The 17,136-nt window shown below is 45.5% G+C and overlaps 1 protein-coding gene across 2 annotated transcripts in view; it reads left to right on the top strand.

The window, feature by feature from the left end:
• LOC137544930 (interferon-induced GTP-binding protein Mx3-like) overlaps positions 1-17,136 on the top strand; it is a 91,827-nt gene that overhangs the window by 54,424 nt on the left and 20,267 nt on the right. For both annotated transcript variants that reach the window (XM_068266026.1, XM_068266027.1), the window contains 3 exons: positions 327-465; positions 6,890-7,088; positions 10,721-10,799. In XM_068266026.1, the coding sequence (XP_068122127.1) occupies positions 327-465; positions 6,890-7,088; positions 10,721-10,799 (417 nt within the window). The remainder of the gene's footprint in view (positions 1-326; positions 466-6,889; positions 7,089-10,720; positions 10,800-17,136) is intronic.

Below are 17,136 nucleotides of genomic sequence, written 5' to 3'. Positions count from 1 at the left end.
ACTAATGTATGCAAATCCCTCAGCAACACAAGCTGCACAACTGACAGAAGGTCTCCTTTCCAGAGTCCTGCAGCAAGCAAACCTAAACAATGGTCAAAAGGCTGCCTGCCTGTGCAGGCAGCTGAACGGATTCTCACACAGGGAGAGGAAAGATTTGACAATGGGCAAACACTGACTAAATCATTTATGAATAATAATTGTAAAAATCAAGCGCCTTTTTCATTACGTTATTTACACTGGAGTTTCTCTTTAAGTATCCTTTAAGAAAATGAGGTTTTCACTTCCTGTTTGAACATGTAAGTAAATACATGTTTACATTTTCACAGATAAAGAGGATGATTACCAAATACATCAAGAGACAAGAGACCATAAATCTGGCTGTTGTTCCCAGCAATGTGGATATTGCAACTACTGAAGCTCTAGAAATGGCAAAACAGGTGGACCCTGATGGAGAGCGGACACTAGGTATGCTGCAACAAATGCATTTTCTCTCGTTCTGGGTGCTTTTTGTTTAAGGAGAGTGTTCTATACATGCGGATAGGCACCCACTTTAACAAGTTAGAGCTCTTTACTGAAGGAAAACATGCAGCGATGTATCATACACCACCTTACATGATTACACCCCCCATACAACTGTTTGGTCACGTTCAAATCCTTGCTTTGTAATGGATCACACTAGCCTAGCACAGTGTCTACAGTGTATTTCTTGGTAAATGTGCAAGAATATGTGTGTTTTCCATAGTTATTGCCCATGCTATGAAATAACGCATGTGGTTTTACTGTATTAGAGCAAATTACACAACGGACATAGGGGTATATTCACTAATGATCATTAAAATGTATTTAGTCTGTAGAATGGAGCAGCCCCTCCGTGAGGGGAAGCGGATTCCGCACACGCATGTCAGCCTCATTGAGGCGGTGCAGTGTGCTCCGCTTCCACCTCATTGGTCACTCGGCTTGATGCCGCCTCCGCTCGCTGCTGCTCGTCGCAGTTCCCCATCAGGTTCACTTTGGACGGAGTTGGGTGGCACTGCAGGAGCTAGCTGTGTGCAAGTGCTGGCGGAGGAGACTCCCTGTAAACAGGGCGGTGGAGACACCTGGTACATAGGTAGCATACTACCTATAATGGGGGCAGCATATTACATATATGGGGGTAATGGGGCCACATACTACCTATACTGAGGGCAGCATACTACCTGTAATGGGGGCAGCATACTACCTATAACCGGGGCAGCATACTACCTATACTGGGGGTAGCATACTACCTATATTGGGGGCAGCATACTACCTATAATGGGGGCAGCATATTACCTATAAGGGGGCAGCATACTACCTATAATGGGGGCAGCATACTATCTATACTGGGGGCAGCATACTACCTATAATGGGGGCAATTTTGTACCTATGCTGGGGGCAGCACTACGTAATATGTTGGTGCTTTATAAATACTATAAAAATAAGTGTGCACACTTTATCATTTTTTTCACTTATTGAGTTGTTGACATCTTGTAAAAACACTGGTGGTACTTAAACATTTTAATGTGATAAAAGTGGTACAATTTCTGAAAAGGTTGAAAAGCCCTGCGATATTGGACAGCTGATTTGCTGCCCGCGATTGGTTGTTTGCCTTGACCTGCTACTATATAAATTCTAATTTAGGTTTGTGAACCTCGAACGCGAGCTTCCACAAAAGTTCGCATTTGCGCAAACCGCAATAGACTTTAATGGTCAGGCGAACTTTCAAAACTACAAACACTAATTATGGCCACAAAAGTGATGGAAAAGATGTTACAAGGGGTCTAACACCTGGAGGGGGGCATGGTGGAGTGGGATACATGCCAAAAGTCCCGGGGAAAATTACAGATTTGATGCACAGCAGGGTTTTAAGGGCAGAAATCACATTGCATTGCCAAATTGGAGGCATAAAGTGCTTTAAAATATCTTGCATGTGTATAAATCAATCAGGGAGTGTAATTAGAGTACTGCTTCACACTGACAGACCAAACTCACGGTGTAACGCACCGCAAACAGCTGTTTGTGTAGTGATAGCCGCGCTGGACTGGTGCGCACCATGACGAGAGTGCAGGCTATGGCGGTTTTCAAGCCCATGTGGTCACGGGCTGAGGTAGCTCAATGACAGAACAACAGTGACTGTGTAGCTAATCGAATTTGGTCTGTCCACAATGAAGCAACGACCTTATTATCTTGGGTCAGGTGCGCCCCCCAACACACTCATATAGCCGATCATTGCTTCATTGTGATAAGCAAAGCCCCTTCATCGCAGCAAGGTAACGATCACGAAGGGGAATTGACACATGTACATGCCTTTTGTTTTATTGTTGCAGGCACAGTGCAGCCAGAAAAAATTAGGCAGGCATGTACACGCACCAGAAAAAAATATAATTGTTTTTGTTAGCGGCCCGCTGCTAGCAGTGGCCTTAAAAATTCAGGAATCCACCTAGAGTACTGGACCTTGGTGGTGGCGGAGAAGGCAGTCAAGCGGCCTGCAGGCAGAGATGCTCTGTGGGGACCGACTTAGTCTGGGGGCAGGCAGTCACACGGCGTGCAGGCAGAGATGCTGTGTGTGGGGACTGACTTAATCTTCAAGCAGGCCTGACCCTGCTTTACAGACCAGGCATTCATGGTCTGATGGACCCTTGACCCAATGCTGTGTGCCAGAGATGACACCAGTAGCTTTCAACATCACAGTACAGTTTGGGTATCGCCTTTTTTGAGAAATTATTGCGGCCTGGTATCTTCCACTGTGGTGTGTGGCTTTGCTTTTGTGTGCTGCTATTCCTCAGGTGGTCATCCCATTGCAGTTTGCGCTTTTTCATCATGTGCCTTCATAAGGCAGTTGTCCCTACGCGGGTCTTGGTCTTTCCACGGCTCAATTTTCAGTGGCAGAGAGTACATATGGCATCGCTCTGATCTGAGGCAGACACACAAAAAATGTCCACACCGCTGAGCCCTGGGATGATGGCACTTTGGTGATGGCTGCCGACTAAGTGTTAAGTGGGGTGCCAGAATCAGAGCAGGAGGAGGAAGATATGTCACGGTTCCGTGCAGAAGCTGAGGAAGATGAGGTGATCTGTGTTAAATAGTCATCTACGTCCTGACAATCTTTGGAGTTGATGGCACGTGCCTTCCGAACACTGTACTTTGGTCACGGGCCTCACAAAGTTACGACAGCATGACCGCGAACAGACCTGCCGGGGGGCCTGCCTCTGCCTCTTGTTTTGTCCATATTGGGGGGATGAAGTGAAAGGTATGCACTGACTTGACTAATACAATGTGCAGTTACACAGGTGCAGTGAAAGGTATACACTGACTGCTGGTATAATACAATGTGCAGTCACACAGATGCAGTGAAAGGTATGCAGTGACTGCTGGTATGATATAACAATGTGCAGTCACACCGGTGCAGTGAAAAGGTATGCAGTGACTGGTATATAAAACAGTGTGCGGTCACACAGATGCAGTGAAAGGTATGCAGTGACTGCTGGTAGAACAATGTGCAGTCACACAGGTGCAGTGAAAATTGATGCACTGACTGCTGGTATATAAAACAGCATGCGGTCACACAGGTGCAGTGAAAGGTAGGCAGTGACTGGTATATCAAACAGCGCGCGGTCACACAGCTGCAGTGAAAAGGTATGTATGGACTGGTATATAAAACAGCGTGCTGTCACTCAGATGCAGTGAAAGGTATGCAGTGACTGGTATATAAAACAGCGTGCAGTCACACAGCTGCAGTGAAAAGGTATGTATGGACTGGTATATAAAACAGCATGCTGTCACACAGATGCAGTGAAAGGTTTGCAGTGACTGGTGTATAAAACAGCGTGCGGTCACACAGGTGCAGTGAAAAGGTATGCACGGACTGGTATATAAAACAGCGTCAGTGGCGTAGCTAAGGAGTTTTGGGCCCCTATGCATGTTTTACAATGGGGCCCCCATGCACTCTATACATAACAATTGATATGGCACACCAAAATCTGCCAATGTCAACTACAGTGTCAGAGAAAAAGAAGAGGATGGGGAACAGTTTGTTAGTGATTACCACTATTCAAAGCATCTATATAAGTGATTATTATGAACACAAGACCAATAGAAAGCTAATACTGTAGTTGAGGGAGGGCCCTTAGGGGCCCCTCTGGCCCAAGGACCCCAATGTCGTGGCTACCTCTGCAACCTCTATTGCTACGCCCCTGAACAGCATGCTGTCACACAGATGCAGTGAAAGGTGTGCAGTGACTGATATTATAATACAATGTGCAAAATTCACACTAGTAGGCAGTGGGCACTGAATGTGCTGGGCCGGGCACAGTATAGCAATTAGCAAGGGTCAGCTGCGACAGAAAGGGCTGTATGGTGTATTGGTTAAGGGCTCTGCCTCTGACACGGGAGACCTGGGTTCGAATCTTGGCTCTGCCTGTTCAGTAAGCCAGCACCTATTCAGTAGGAGACCTTAGGCAAGTCTCCCTAACACTGCTACTGCCGATAGAGCGCGTCCTTGTGGCTGCAGCTCTGGCGCTTTGAGTCCGCAAGGAGAAAAGCGCGATATAAATGTTATTTGTCTTGTCTTGTCTTATATGCAGTGTCAGTGGGCCACACAAAAAAAAGAAAAACACATCACAAGAACATTAGCTCTCAAAATAGCTGTTTTGGGGTGCTTTATAGAAATAAATATCAGCAAGGAGCAAGCTAACAGACCTCCTATCGCTTTCCCTATCTCTCCAATGTCTCTCCCTAATCTCACACTACATGCAGCAGACTGAGTGAGAAAATGGCCTACGCTGCTGCCTTTTATAAGGGGTGGGGATCCAGGAGGGAGCGCAGCATGATTGGCTGCCATATGTCTGGTGACTGTGATATAGAGGGTCAAAGTTTAGCCCAATGATGTAGAATAGGGGGCGGGTCGAACTCGCATAAAGTTCGCGTTCGATCGCGAATACGAACTCGCGCTGTTCGCTCGAACAAGTTCACGTTCAAACCGTTCGAGCCATTTCTATTGCTGTATGGTTGTACATGACTTCTGAAAAATAAAAGAGCATAATACTGCGGATGATGCCGGTTGTTTCATTCTTATGTTAATGTATTTAGTCTGTCTAAAATTGACATACACTGTCTAATGATCATTATTGAATGAACCCAATACTGGCAATGCACCCACTGTCTCTCTTTCTCTCTCTCTCTCTTTCACTCAATTTAGTAGAAAACTAAGAGTCCACAGCCCACAACATACTGTGTAACAGCAGTGGGACAGCATACCTGATTAACTTTCTTGGGACTGTGCCTAATTAAAGGGAAAATGTGATACTTACCTAAGTGGAGGAAAAGCTCTGGATACCATAGAGCCTTCCTGATCCATGCTAGGTCAAACACTAACTCTTCAGTGCTCCTTCAGATGCGCTTATCTTTGGAACTACTCAGTGACACAAGTAGTTCCCAAGGCTGCCCTAAGAGTACTAAAGCAGATCTAGCAGATCGATTAACTTAAACTCAGGTTGGCACAGTAACAATGGGACAGACTGTGGATCAAGAAGGCTCAATGGTATCCAGAGCCTTCCCTCTGCATAAGTCAGTTTCAAACCAGAAGTGCGTTTCCTCACGTCAGGAGTACCAGAGCTGAATATAAAAAAAATACCTTGGGCTTCCTCCAGCCTGATCGCTACTGTGGCGCCACCCTCCACCTCCTCGATCTTCTGTAAGTAGTCCCGGTATCTTTGGCCAGTTAGGGTCAATCTGTGCATGTGCAGTGCGACTGCGTGTGCTCCCCCGTCTTGCTCTCGCGTCCAAGAAAGTTCCCGGTGGGTCAGGCACATGCGGCCGAGCTGCGCATGCACAGTGAGCCCCAACTGACCAAGATATAGGGACCACTTACGGAAGATCGAGGAGGTGGAGGACGGCGCAGAGGGAATGATCAGGCCGCAGGGGCTGGGGGAAGCCCCAGGTGTGTACGATTTTTTTTATATTCATCTCTGGTTTCATTTAAGTCAACACCATGTTTATGCATAGATTTTACTACATCAACTTTTTGGGCTCGTACACATGCATCACTGCTAACTTCATTAGACAGATGAGTTCTATGTAAGAATCAGGAACCAGTTTCATTGGTATTGGTATGTAGATTTCTGCAATAAACGACCGCATTCTCTGATTGGTGGAAATACTTCTGAGTATTTCCAAATTTCGATTGTTGTGATTGGCCAAAATTACAATTTTTTTAGACCTTGGAGATACTCGGTATTATTGGACCAATCACAAAATGCAGAGATTTAGAAATTGGAAATACTCAGTTGTATTGGACCAATCACAGAATGCAGTGATTTAGGACTTGGAAATACTCGGTAGTATTGGACCTATCACAGAATGGGGAGATTTAAGATTTGGAAATACTCAGTAGTATTAGACCTATCAGAGAATGCGGAGGCTTACCTTGGAAAGCAGAACACCATGGAAATTTTAGACCAGTCACAAGACTCCGAATACTACCGAGTTTTACAGAGTCTTATGATTGTTCAAAAATTTCTGACGTATTCAAATTTACACAAAAAAAATCTGCAGTCTGTGATTGAGCCAATTCCTCCGACTTGGAAATATTTGGCCAATTAGAAAATTTGGTAGTTAATCAAGCGGACATCCCCAAAATAACAGATTCTGTTAACCAAGATTTTGGACTTAGTCTACAGCTTGGGTCAGTGGATGCATGTTGTGCTTGTGAGTCATGACTATTAGTAGCATAACTCGACACTGCTGTCTACCTGCTGCAAGACCTGGATTCAAATTATGGTAGTTTGTTTACCTTATTATTATTTTTATTGTGATGAAGCAATTGCTACTGAAGAGCGGCACAACACTATTTATTCCTATTATCGTTTTATAGGAATCCTGACTAAGCCAGACCTGGTGGACAAAGGTGCAGAAGCAGATATCGTAAGTGTGGTGAGGAACCTGGTCTACTCACTGAAGAAGGGCTACATGATTGTCAAGTGTCGTGGGCAGAGTGAGATCCATACAAATATCTCCCTGGATGATGCCATAAAGAATGAACAAGCTTTCTTTGAAAACCATGAGCATTTCAGGTAATCCTCTCAACAGTCCCTAGTTAGGCTGCCACACAAAGTGCCTGTTCAGATTTATGTAGCGCTTGAGACATAATTGTTTTCAGAAGTGGGAGCACACCTTTTGTCTTCACTACACAACATAAACAGTTGCAAATATCACAGATGAACTCTGGGCTCCCACATAACCCCCCCCCCCTTCACATGCCTGACCGTAAGATGATCAGGTTAACTTAAAGGGAGTCTGAAGCGAAATTTAAAACAAAAAAACAGATACTCGCCTAAGGAGAGGAAAGGCTTTGGGTCCTGTAGAGCCTTCCTGTTCTCCTCACGGTCCCCACGTTTCAGCACTGGGACTCCTGAAGACTTCCACAGCCTCCCGCAGCTGAGGATTTCAAACAGGGATCCAGTGCTGGAACACGGGAACCATGAGGAGAACGGAATCCTCATTAGGGCTGAGATTCTTCATTTTCCTTAGGTGAGTAACTGTTTTTTTTTTTTGTTTTTTTTTTTACTCTGCTTCAGATTTACTTGAAAAGCTTCAAAAATAATACCTGTAATATCCTTAAAATTGTTTTGATAACAACATGTACTCTCTTTGCAGCATGGCTGCAGCAATTCCTAAAAGTGTAAAATCACATTAAGGGCTCAGACACACTATAAGCAATTTTCTGAGCGCTTTTTGGCCATGAGAGCTTTCTGAGAGCTTTTTAAAAAAACGCTCCTATTGACTTACATTAAAATCGCAGTAAAATTGCAGTAAAATATAAATCGCTGTAAAATCAACCTTCACCATCAGTCAGAAATTTCAAAACAATGTGGACAATTGCCTTTCCATCCCTTCCTTTGTAACAAGTGGGTTCTTGTGTGTTCCTGTAAAACTTATGGTTCTTGTCCTTTATAATGTAACTGGATGCTCTGTAACACCAGTGTCACAAACCCTATCCATAGAGCCATATCCAGCCCACACCATGCATTGGTGGTAGGCCAAAGCAACCTGAAGCAGCAAGATGAATTATGTGGCTCTGCAAAACTATACACATAAAATCGGATATGTGTGTATGTGCGTACGTATGTATTTGCTGCAATCACTCGAAAACGCCTAGACCGATTTCAACGAAACTCGGTATATATATCCCTTGCTACCTAGGATGATATGTTCTGGGGGTCCCGCATTCCCCGTTTACACCTGGGCGGAACCACAAGCAGCCAGATTTCACTCATTCAAGCCAATGGGAGGTTCTGAAAAGGCTGCAATTCTCACAGTAATAAAGCCAGAGTCCCCAAAATTGGCACAGCTGGTCACTTAGACCAGTGACTTAGGGAAAATGGGTGGAGCATAAAACGGCCAATCAAATTACAGTCGTTCATTTTACATGGCAAAATGTAAACTGTAACCATTCTTATACTATAAATGGCAGGGTTGTCAAACTGGGCACAGTTGATCACTGGTTTACTGGGATTAATATTCAGGAAAGTGGGTGGAGCCTACAACAGACAGTCAAAATTCACGTATTGATTTTCAGGGGAAATATTTAAATTGCTGCCATTCTTACACTGTTAAAGAATACCGCGCCGCGCATGCACAGTATGTCCGTAATGATCCCCTGTGGCCACGCAAAGTGATGTCACAGAGGACAGGAGCATGCTCACTTCCCCCCTACATCTCCATTCAGCATGTGATGCTCACTGCAGTAGAGTGTGCACACTGGGTCGCAAGAGTGGGGGAAGTGGGCGTACTCCTGTCCTGTGACATCACTATGTGGTCCCAGGGGAGCAGTTTAGGAGTCGCACAAGTTGCCGAGGAAATTGGGGCTGAGTGTAGGAGAACGGCGAGTGATGGAGGAGAATGGGAGGCACGGTAAGTATTTGCTTACACCCACTCCCCACTGCACCTTCACTTTTTACCAAAGCCTTTCGGCTCAGGTTTCCTTTAATGACAGAGGCCTCAAACCTGTTAGTCGGTCACTGGGTGACTTAAGTGCACGTTCAGATGAAGTGGCGATGGCGAAGTCACAAATAGCCAATATCAATTCTCACTTTATTGATACCAAGGACCCCAAAGCTCACAAACTTGGTCATTGAGTTACTGTGTTAAGGTTAGAAAAAGTAGTTAGAACCAACAACCAAATACATATCCCGGCAATGCTGGGTCTTCAGCTAGTTTAATATACAACAGAGTCCCAGTTACCTGGAGCTCAACTAACCAGCATTCTCAACCCACCAGCACAAATCTCCCTCGGGTACTCTCAATGGTGAAGGCCAAATTCTTAGGCTGTTTGTAGGCTCTGCTGTGCTTGAAGACTGGGTTCCATGACTCCATCAAGGTTAATATACTTTCAGTTACTGTATTTTAACATTTAGTACAGAGTTCATGGTATATATATATAGATTGGGGTATAGTACTGTATTACTATGTTTACCCAGTATAACAATTTATAACTCTTTACTGAAGAAAAACATGCAGAGATACAGTATATTGTAACATTCTTACCTTCCAGCGGCAGGTCCCGCGGCGTCTTCGGCGGCGAGACTTCCGCTCCGTCGTCTTCTGGCATCCCCGGCATCCCTCTGGTGGCAGAACGCGTGTGCAGACCCTCCAGTCGGACGCGGGTGGAACAGAGCAGCCTTTATAGGCTGAGGAGGCGTGTTTGATGGAGGGGCTGTCATCTTGGGGGCGGGTCCTGGCTCTATCTTGTGGGTAAATTAGGCCTAGTGAGTCAGTTGCTCACTGGCTTTGATACTAATCAGTTCGCTGGTTCTTGGCCCTTAGCTAGTGAGAACTCTGAGAGCTACATTTCATATATTGCGCACCAGCGCGATATACTGTATATGTACTCTAGTCAGTCAGTAGTATTATATTTGTAATATATATTTGTAATAATATATATATATATATATATATATATATATATATATATATATATATATATATATATATATTATACTGTATTTTGATCTGTGTACCGACCTTTGCCTGCCTCTTAGACCTCGAATCTGCCTAACCCCTCTTTATGTCTGACATCTGATATCTGTGTTGACTTTGCTTCTGTGTAATCCTTCCAGTACGACTGACATCTGACTTGCGTGTATGGCTTGTTCATTGATTGACTACGATTTGCCCGATCCATCTGTACCTCAACCATCTGCTCTCGTTAAGGTCCTCGGCCTGTTTCTGACTGCGCTTGCTCACTAGCATTGTATATTGCTATTACTATGCTAGCACTCTTCACGCACCAGCGTGATATATATCATATAGAACCATCAAGAAATGCAGCTTGCTTAGAACAGAGAGAATACAGTGAATACAGGAAATAACAATCCCATAAATATCATCATTGCATTTTACACACAGTGACACCTTGTGGTTGTTTTACTATACTGCAGTTTAGGTAATAATCCTTTTGATACTCCCAACAATTAGCTAGGCCTATAGTTAACATTGAGACTCAAGCAACCAGAAAGCACACTTATCCGGCATCAGCTGATCCCTATTGCTGCCAGATAACTGAGACTTTACTGTACTGTAGGTTCATTATAAATCAGAAACAGTTTTCAATTTTGTTTGGAATTCATATATTTCTATTCTTTTTAAATCATTACTAACATCTCTGAGGGAGCTCAATGGCTTTAACAATGTCATTATGTTCTAGTTCTCTGCTGGATGAAGGTCATGCTACCGTCCCACTACTGGCCGAGAGACTGACTCTGGAGCTTGTGGAGCACATTGTTGTAAGTCATCTCAATGCAAAATTAAAGCCAATGGCTGTAGGTTAGGGTGGTGAAAAGAAGTCTGGGTGAGTCTACTAATTTATATACATACCTATCAGGTCCCTGCAACCTGCTATCCCCTTTCAACCCCCTGCACCCCCTACCCCACCATTATTTGTGGGCCATCCTACCATTGCCGGCCAGCAGGAAGTTGATTCTGCTGCTTAATTTTGAGTAAGGTGCTGCAGCTCCCACAGCCCATAGTGTGCATTGGGAATGTGACATTCCTCTCAGTCACATACATTCACTCCTTTTGCAGAGCTTTTTGCAGCAGAGTGCACAGGATTAAGTGTAGCTACCTTATCTGTAATCCTGTGTATCCAGTACTTCAGGTTTTCCCATCTCACACAGCTGAATGTCAACTCATTTGCTATGCAACAGTTGAAGGACAGAGGACCATGGCTGTCAGATTTGGTAGCTATACATAATCTTATGTGCGCCACTGCACAGGCACTGCATAGGGAAAAGTTTGGCATGCTCCCAGTGTGCTCTTTGCACTACAAAGAAGTGTGGCATTGGCATACTCCCAATGGGCACTCTGCATTAGGAAGAGATGTGTGCAATGTGCACTAGGAAAAGAAAAAAAGTTGTGGCATACTCCAAATGTGCAGGAAGAGGTGTGGCATACCCCCAATGTGCAGTCTGCACTAGGAATAAAGGAAGAGGTGGGACATACCCCCAATGTGCAGTCTACACTAGGAATAAAGGAAGAGGTGGGACATACCCCCAATGTGCAGTCTACACTAGGAATAAAGGAAGAGGTGGGACATACCCCCAATGTGCAGTCTACACTAGGAATAAAGGAAGAGGTGGGACATACCCCCAATGTGCACTCTGCACTAGGAATAAAGGAAGAGGTGGGGCATACTCCCAATGTGCACTCTGCACTAGGAATAAAGGAAGAGGTGGGACATACCCCCAATGTGCACTCTGCACTAGGAATAAAGGAAGAGGTGGGACATACCCCCAATGTGCAGTCTGCACTAGGAATAAAGGAAGAGGTGGGACATACCCCCAATGTGCAGTCTACACTAGGAATAAAGGAAGAGGTGGGACATACCCCCAATGTGCACTCTGCACTAGGAATAAAGGAAGAGGTGGGACATACTCCCAATGTGCAGTCTACACTAGGAATAAAGGAAGAGGTGGGGCATACTCCCAATGTGCACTCTGCACTAGGAATAAAGGAAGAGGTGGGACTACTCCCAATGTGCAGTCTGCTCTAGGAATAAAGGAAGAGGTGGGACATACCCCCAATGTGCAGTCTACGCTAGGAATAAAGGAAGAGGTGGGACATACCCCCAATGTGCAGTCTACACTAGGAATAAAGGAAGAGGTGGGACATACCCCCAATGTGCAGTCTGCACTAGGAATAAAGGAAAAGGTGGGACATACTCCCAATGTGCAGTCTACACTAGGAATAAAGGAAGAGGTGGGGCATACTCCCAATGTGCAGTCTACACTAGGAATAAAGGAAGAGGTGGGGCATACTCCCAATGTGCACTCTGCACTAGGAATAAAGGAAGAGGTGGGACATACCCCCAATGTGCAGTCTGCACTAGGAATAAAGGAAGAGGTGGGACATACCCCCAATGTGCACTCTGCACTAGGAATAAAGGAAGAGGTGGGACATACCCCCAATGTGTAGTCTACACTAGGAATAAAGGAAGAGGTGGGACATACCCCCAATGTGCAGTCTGCACTAGGAATAAAGGAAAAGGTGGGACATACTCCCAATGTGCAGTCTACACTAGGAATAAAGGAAGAGGTGGGGCATACTCCCAATGTGCAGTCTACACTAGGAATAAAGGAAGAGGTGGGGCATACTACCAATGTGCACTCTGCTCTAGGAATAAAGGAAGAGGTGGGGCATACTCCTAATGTGCAGTCTGCACTAGGTATAAAGGAAGAGGTGGGACATACTCCCAATGTGCACTCTGCACTAGGAATAAAGGAAGAGGTGGGACATACTCCCAATGTGCAGTCTGCTCTAGGAATAAAGGAAGAGGTGGGGCATACTCCTAATGTGCAGTCTGCACTAGGAATAAAGGAATTGGTGGGACATACTCCCAATGTGCACTCTGCACTAGGAATAAAGGAAGAGGTGGGACATACCCCCAATGTGCAGTCTGCACTAGGAATAAAGGAAGAGGTGGGACATACCCCCAATGTGCAGTCTACACTAGGAATAAAGGAAGAGGTGGGACATACTCCCAATGTGCAGTCTACGCTAGGAATAAAGGAAGAGGTGGGACATACCCCCAATGTGCACTATGCTCTAGGAATGAAGGAAGAGGTGGGACATACTCCCAATGTGCACTCTGCACTAGGAATAAAGGAAGAGGTGGGACATACTCCCAATGTGCACTCTGCACTAGGAATAAAGGAAGAGGTGGGACATACTCCTAATGTGCAGTCTGCACTAGGAATAAAGGAAGAGGTGGGACATACTCCCAATGTGCAGTCTGCACTAGGAATAAAGGAAGAGGTGGGACATACCCCCAATGTGCAGTCTACACTAGGAATAAAGGAAGAGGTGGGGCATACTCCCAATGTGCAGTCTACACTAGGAATAAAGGAAGAGGTGGGACATACCCCCAATGTGCACTCTGCTCTAGGAATGAAGGAAGAGGTGGGACATACTCCCAATGTGCACTCTGCACTAGGAATAAAGGAAGAGGTGGGACATACTCCCAATGTGCACTCTGCACTAGGAATAAAGGAAGAGGTGGGGCATACTCCTAATGTGCACTCTGCACTAGGAATAAAGGAAGAGGTGGGACATACCCCCAATGTGCAGTCTACACTAGGAATAAAGGAAGAGGTGGGACATACTCCCAATGTGCACTCTGCACTAGGAATAAAGGAAGAGGTGGGACATACTCCCAATGTGCACTCTGCACTAGGAATAAAGGAAGAGGTGGGGCATACTCCTAATGTGCACTCTGCACTAGGAATAAAGGAAGAGGTGGGACATACTCCCAATGTGCACTCTGCACTAGGAATAAAGGAAGAGGTGGGGCATACTCCCAATGTGCAGTCTGCACTAGAGAAAGAGGAAGAGGTGGGACATACCCCCAATGTGTAGTCTACACTAGGAATAAAGGAAGAGGTGGGACATACTCCCAATGTGCAGTCTACACTAGGAATAAAGGAAGAGGTGGGACATACCCCCAATGTGCACTCTGCACTAGGAATAAAGGAAGAGGTGGGACTACTCCCAATGTGCAGTCTACACTAGGAATAAAGGAAGAGGTGGGACATACTCCCAATGTGCAGTCTGCACTAGGAATAAAGGAAGAGGTGGGGCATACTCCCAATGTGCAGTCTGCACTAGGAATAAAGGAAGAGGTGGGGCATACTCCCAATGTGCAGTCTGCACTAGGAATAAAGGAAGAGGTGGGACATACCCCCAATGTGCAGTCTACACTAGGAATAAAGGAAGAGGTGGGACATACTCCCAATGTGCAGTCTGCACTAGGAATAAAGGAAGAGGTGGGACATACCCCCAATGTGCAGTCTACACTAGGAATAAAGGAAGAGGTGGGACATACTCCCAATGTGCACTCTGCACTAGGAATAAAGGAAGAGGTGGGACATACTCCCAATGTGCACTCTGCACTAGGAATAAAGGAAGAGGTGGGGCATACTCCCAATGTGCAGTCTGCACTAGAGAAAGAGGAAGAGGTGGGACATACCCCCAATGTGTAGTCTACACTAGGAATAAAGGAAGAGGTGGGACATACCCCCAATGTGCACTCTGCACTAGGAATAAAGGAAGAGGTGGGACATACTCCCAATGTGCACTCTGCACTAGAGAAAGAGGAAAAGGTGTGGCATACTACCAAAGTGCACCCTGTACTTGGAATAAAGGAAAAGGGGTGGCATACTCCAAATATACACTTTGAACTAGGAAGAGGGGAAGAAGAGTGGCATATTACCAACTCTGCACCAGGAACATAGGAAGAGCACTGTGTGCACTGTGAACCGTGCATACTCCTAAGACAGGTGCAAAGTTGCAACTAATGAGAACTTAATTTAACAGCCTAACCATAACTAAGGACAGGGCAGAGGTTGAGGTAGGCAGAAGCCAGTTAGCAGTTACTATAAGATCTGAAGCAGGAGGTCATGCAATACAAGTTGGACTCAGACGCCAGGAATGGAACTCAAAATATAGCAAAACATCAGAATACAGAAGATTACGAAGGACATTTTTGTTCAGGCACAAGAACAGTGCTCCACAGAATAAAACACAAAGAATACACATTACTATTGTATCGAGAAACTTGCCATGTAGTACCCTCGGATCAGTGAATAATGGCGCACAGCGCCTATGCATAAGAATGGCGCCGCATTAAAAAGATACGCTTATCGCTATTTATCGTTAGTACTGCATAATAATGGCGCACAGGGAAAAAAGAAGAAAAACGGCACACACTAACGTTATTTATCAATAGTGGCACACACTAACGTTATTTATCAATAGTGCCATTCATTTCTCAAACAACAGACGTTATTGCCCACAGTAACATTATTTATCAATAGCGACCTACATAAGCCAAACTGCAGTCGTTATTTAACTGCAAAATGGTGAATGGATTAAATGTAACACTGTAAGGCTAGGGTTAGGCACCACTGGGGGGGTCTTGGGGTTAGGCACCATCAGGGGGGGCTTAGGGTTAGGCACCACCATGGGGGTCTTAGGGTTAGGTACCACCATGGGGGTGGTTAGGATTAGGCACCACCAGGGGGTCTTAGGGTTAGGCACCACCAGGGGGTGGTTAGGGTTAGGCACCACCAGGGGGGTCTTAGGGTTAGGCACCAAGGGGGTCTTAGGGTTGGGCACCACCAGGGGGGTGGTTAAGGTTAGGCACCACCAGGGGGGTGGTTAGGGTTAGGCACCACCAGGGGGGTGGTTAGGGTTAGGCACCACCAGGGAGGGTTTAGGGGTTAGGGATAGGTACAGAGAGGGTTCTGTGTGTTAACGCTAAATAACAATAAGGCTTTAACGTTAAATAGCGATAAGCGGCAAACGGATTAGCGGCAACACCATGCGCCATTATTCGCAGGCGCCATTTTCAGATGGATCCGGAACAATTCTGTGACAAGCAGGGGCGTAACAATAAACCCTGCAAGGGATGCAGCCACAGGGGGTCCGAGAAGCCGCAGGGGCCTCGTGGGGGAGAAGTTTCTTTTCCCTGTCCTAAGAGACTGACAACTAAGGGCACAGAGAGAAAAACTTTATGCTCTCTGCACAATTGTTCTGACTGCATCAGTTCAGCCACTGATAACGAATCATACAAAGTTTTGCAGACAAAGATTTGTAGATAGTCCCTATTCAGTGTGCAGCAGGGTAAAGTGCCCTGCCCCCAACCTCTTTACCCCTCCCAAGAGTGCTGTGTACTGTAGTGATGCTAGAGCAGTCTGCAGAGCCTGTTCTGCTCTATCAGAGATGTACAGAGTGAGTGTAATAAGCTGAGGCTGGGCGCACACTCGTCTGTCGGTTTTCTGTATGTGTTTTCTGCACACCATGGGCTTGATTTACTAAACCGTGCTAACTCATAGCACGGCTGCGCTAGCGATTTCACTTGCGTTTCTAGCACATAATCGTGTGTGCAATAGTGGGTGCAAATTCGTAATTGTGTGCGAAAACTTCACAATTGCGCACGACAACGCGTGCAAAATGCTAGCGTGTCCGTGATATGAGTTGGTACGTTTAGTGAATCCAGCCCCATGTGTGTCTGTATGTGGGAAAGCATGCATGTTTTATCACAGAAGTAAATGTAATTAATAGAGAAAATTTGTGCAGTGCTTCACTGCTGTCTGTTTTTATTTGCATGGGGAAAACACATTCAAGTGTGCAATAGCTAATTGAATAACATTGGTTCTCAGTTTACATGTGCATAAAGCGAGGGGGGCATCCATGGTTTTGCAGGGGCCCAGTGATATCTAGTTATGCCCCTGGTGACAAGATGTCCCGTAGAACATACCTGCTGCAGGGAATGTATACTTCTGATTGATCTCTGCCTGCTGTGAGATTCTGAACACTCTCTGCTGATTTCTCTGCACTTTTGTTAACATAGTGCACCATTCCAGTCCCTACTCCTTCCATCACTGGGGAGAAGGTGCCCCAAAAAATAATCATGGATGTAATGAACATAAGGGGCTTGATTCAAAAAGCGGTGCTAACTGTTATCACGCCTGTGAAAACCCCCTTAGCACGTCTAAACAAGCTTTTCGCGCGTACTTCACAGAGCGCAGGGCGCTCCGCGCGAAGTGCCCATTAAAGGCTATGGGA

This window comes from Hyperolius riggenbachi, chromosome 2 (assembly GCF_040937935.1).
Source record: "Hyperolius riggenbachi isolate aHypRig1 chromosome 2, aHypRig1.pri, whole genome shotgun sequence".
Classification (NCBI taxonomy): domain Eukaryota; kingdom Metazoa; phylum Chordata; class Amphibia; order Anura; family Hyperoliidae; genus Hyperolius; species Hyperolius riggenbachi.
Note: the sequence above shows the minus strand (reverse complement) of the source record. Positions and strands in the feature narration are given on the sequence as shown.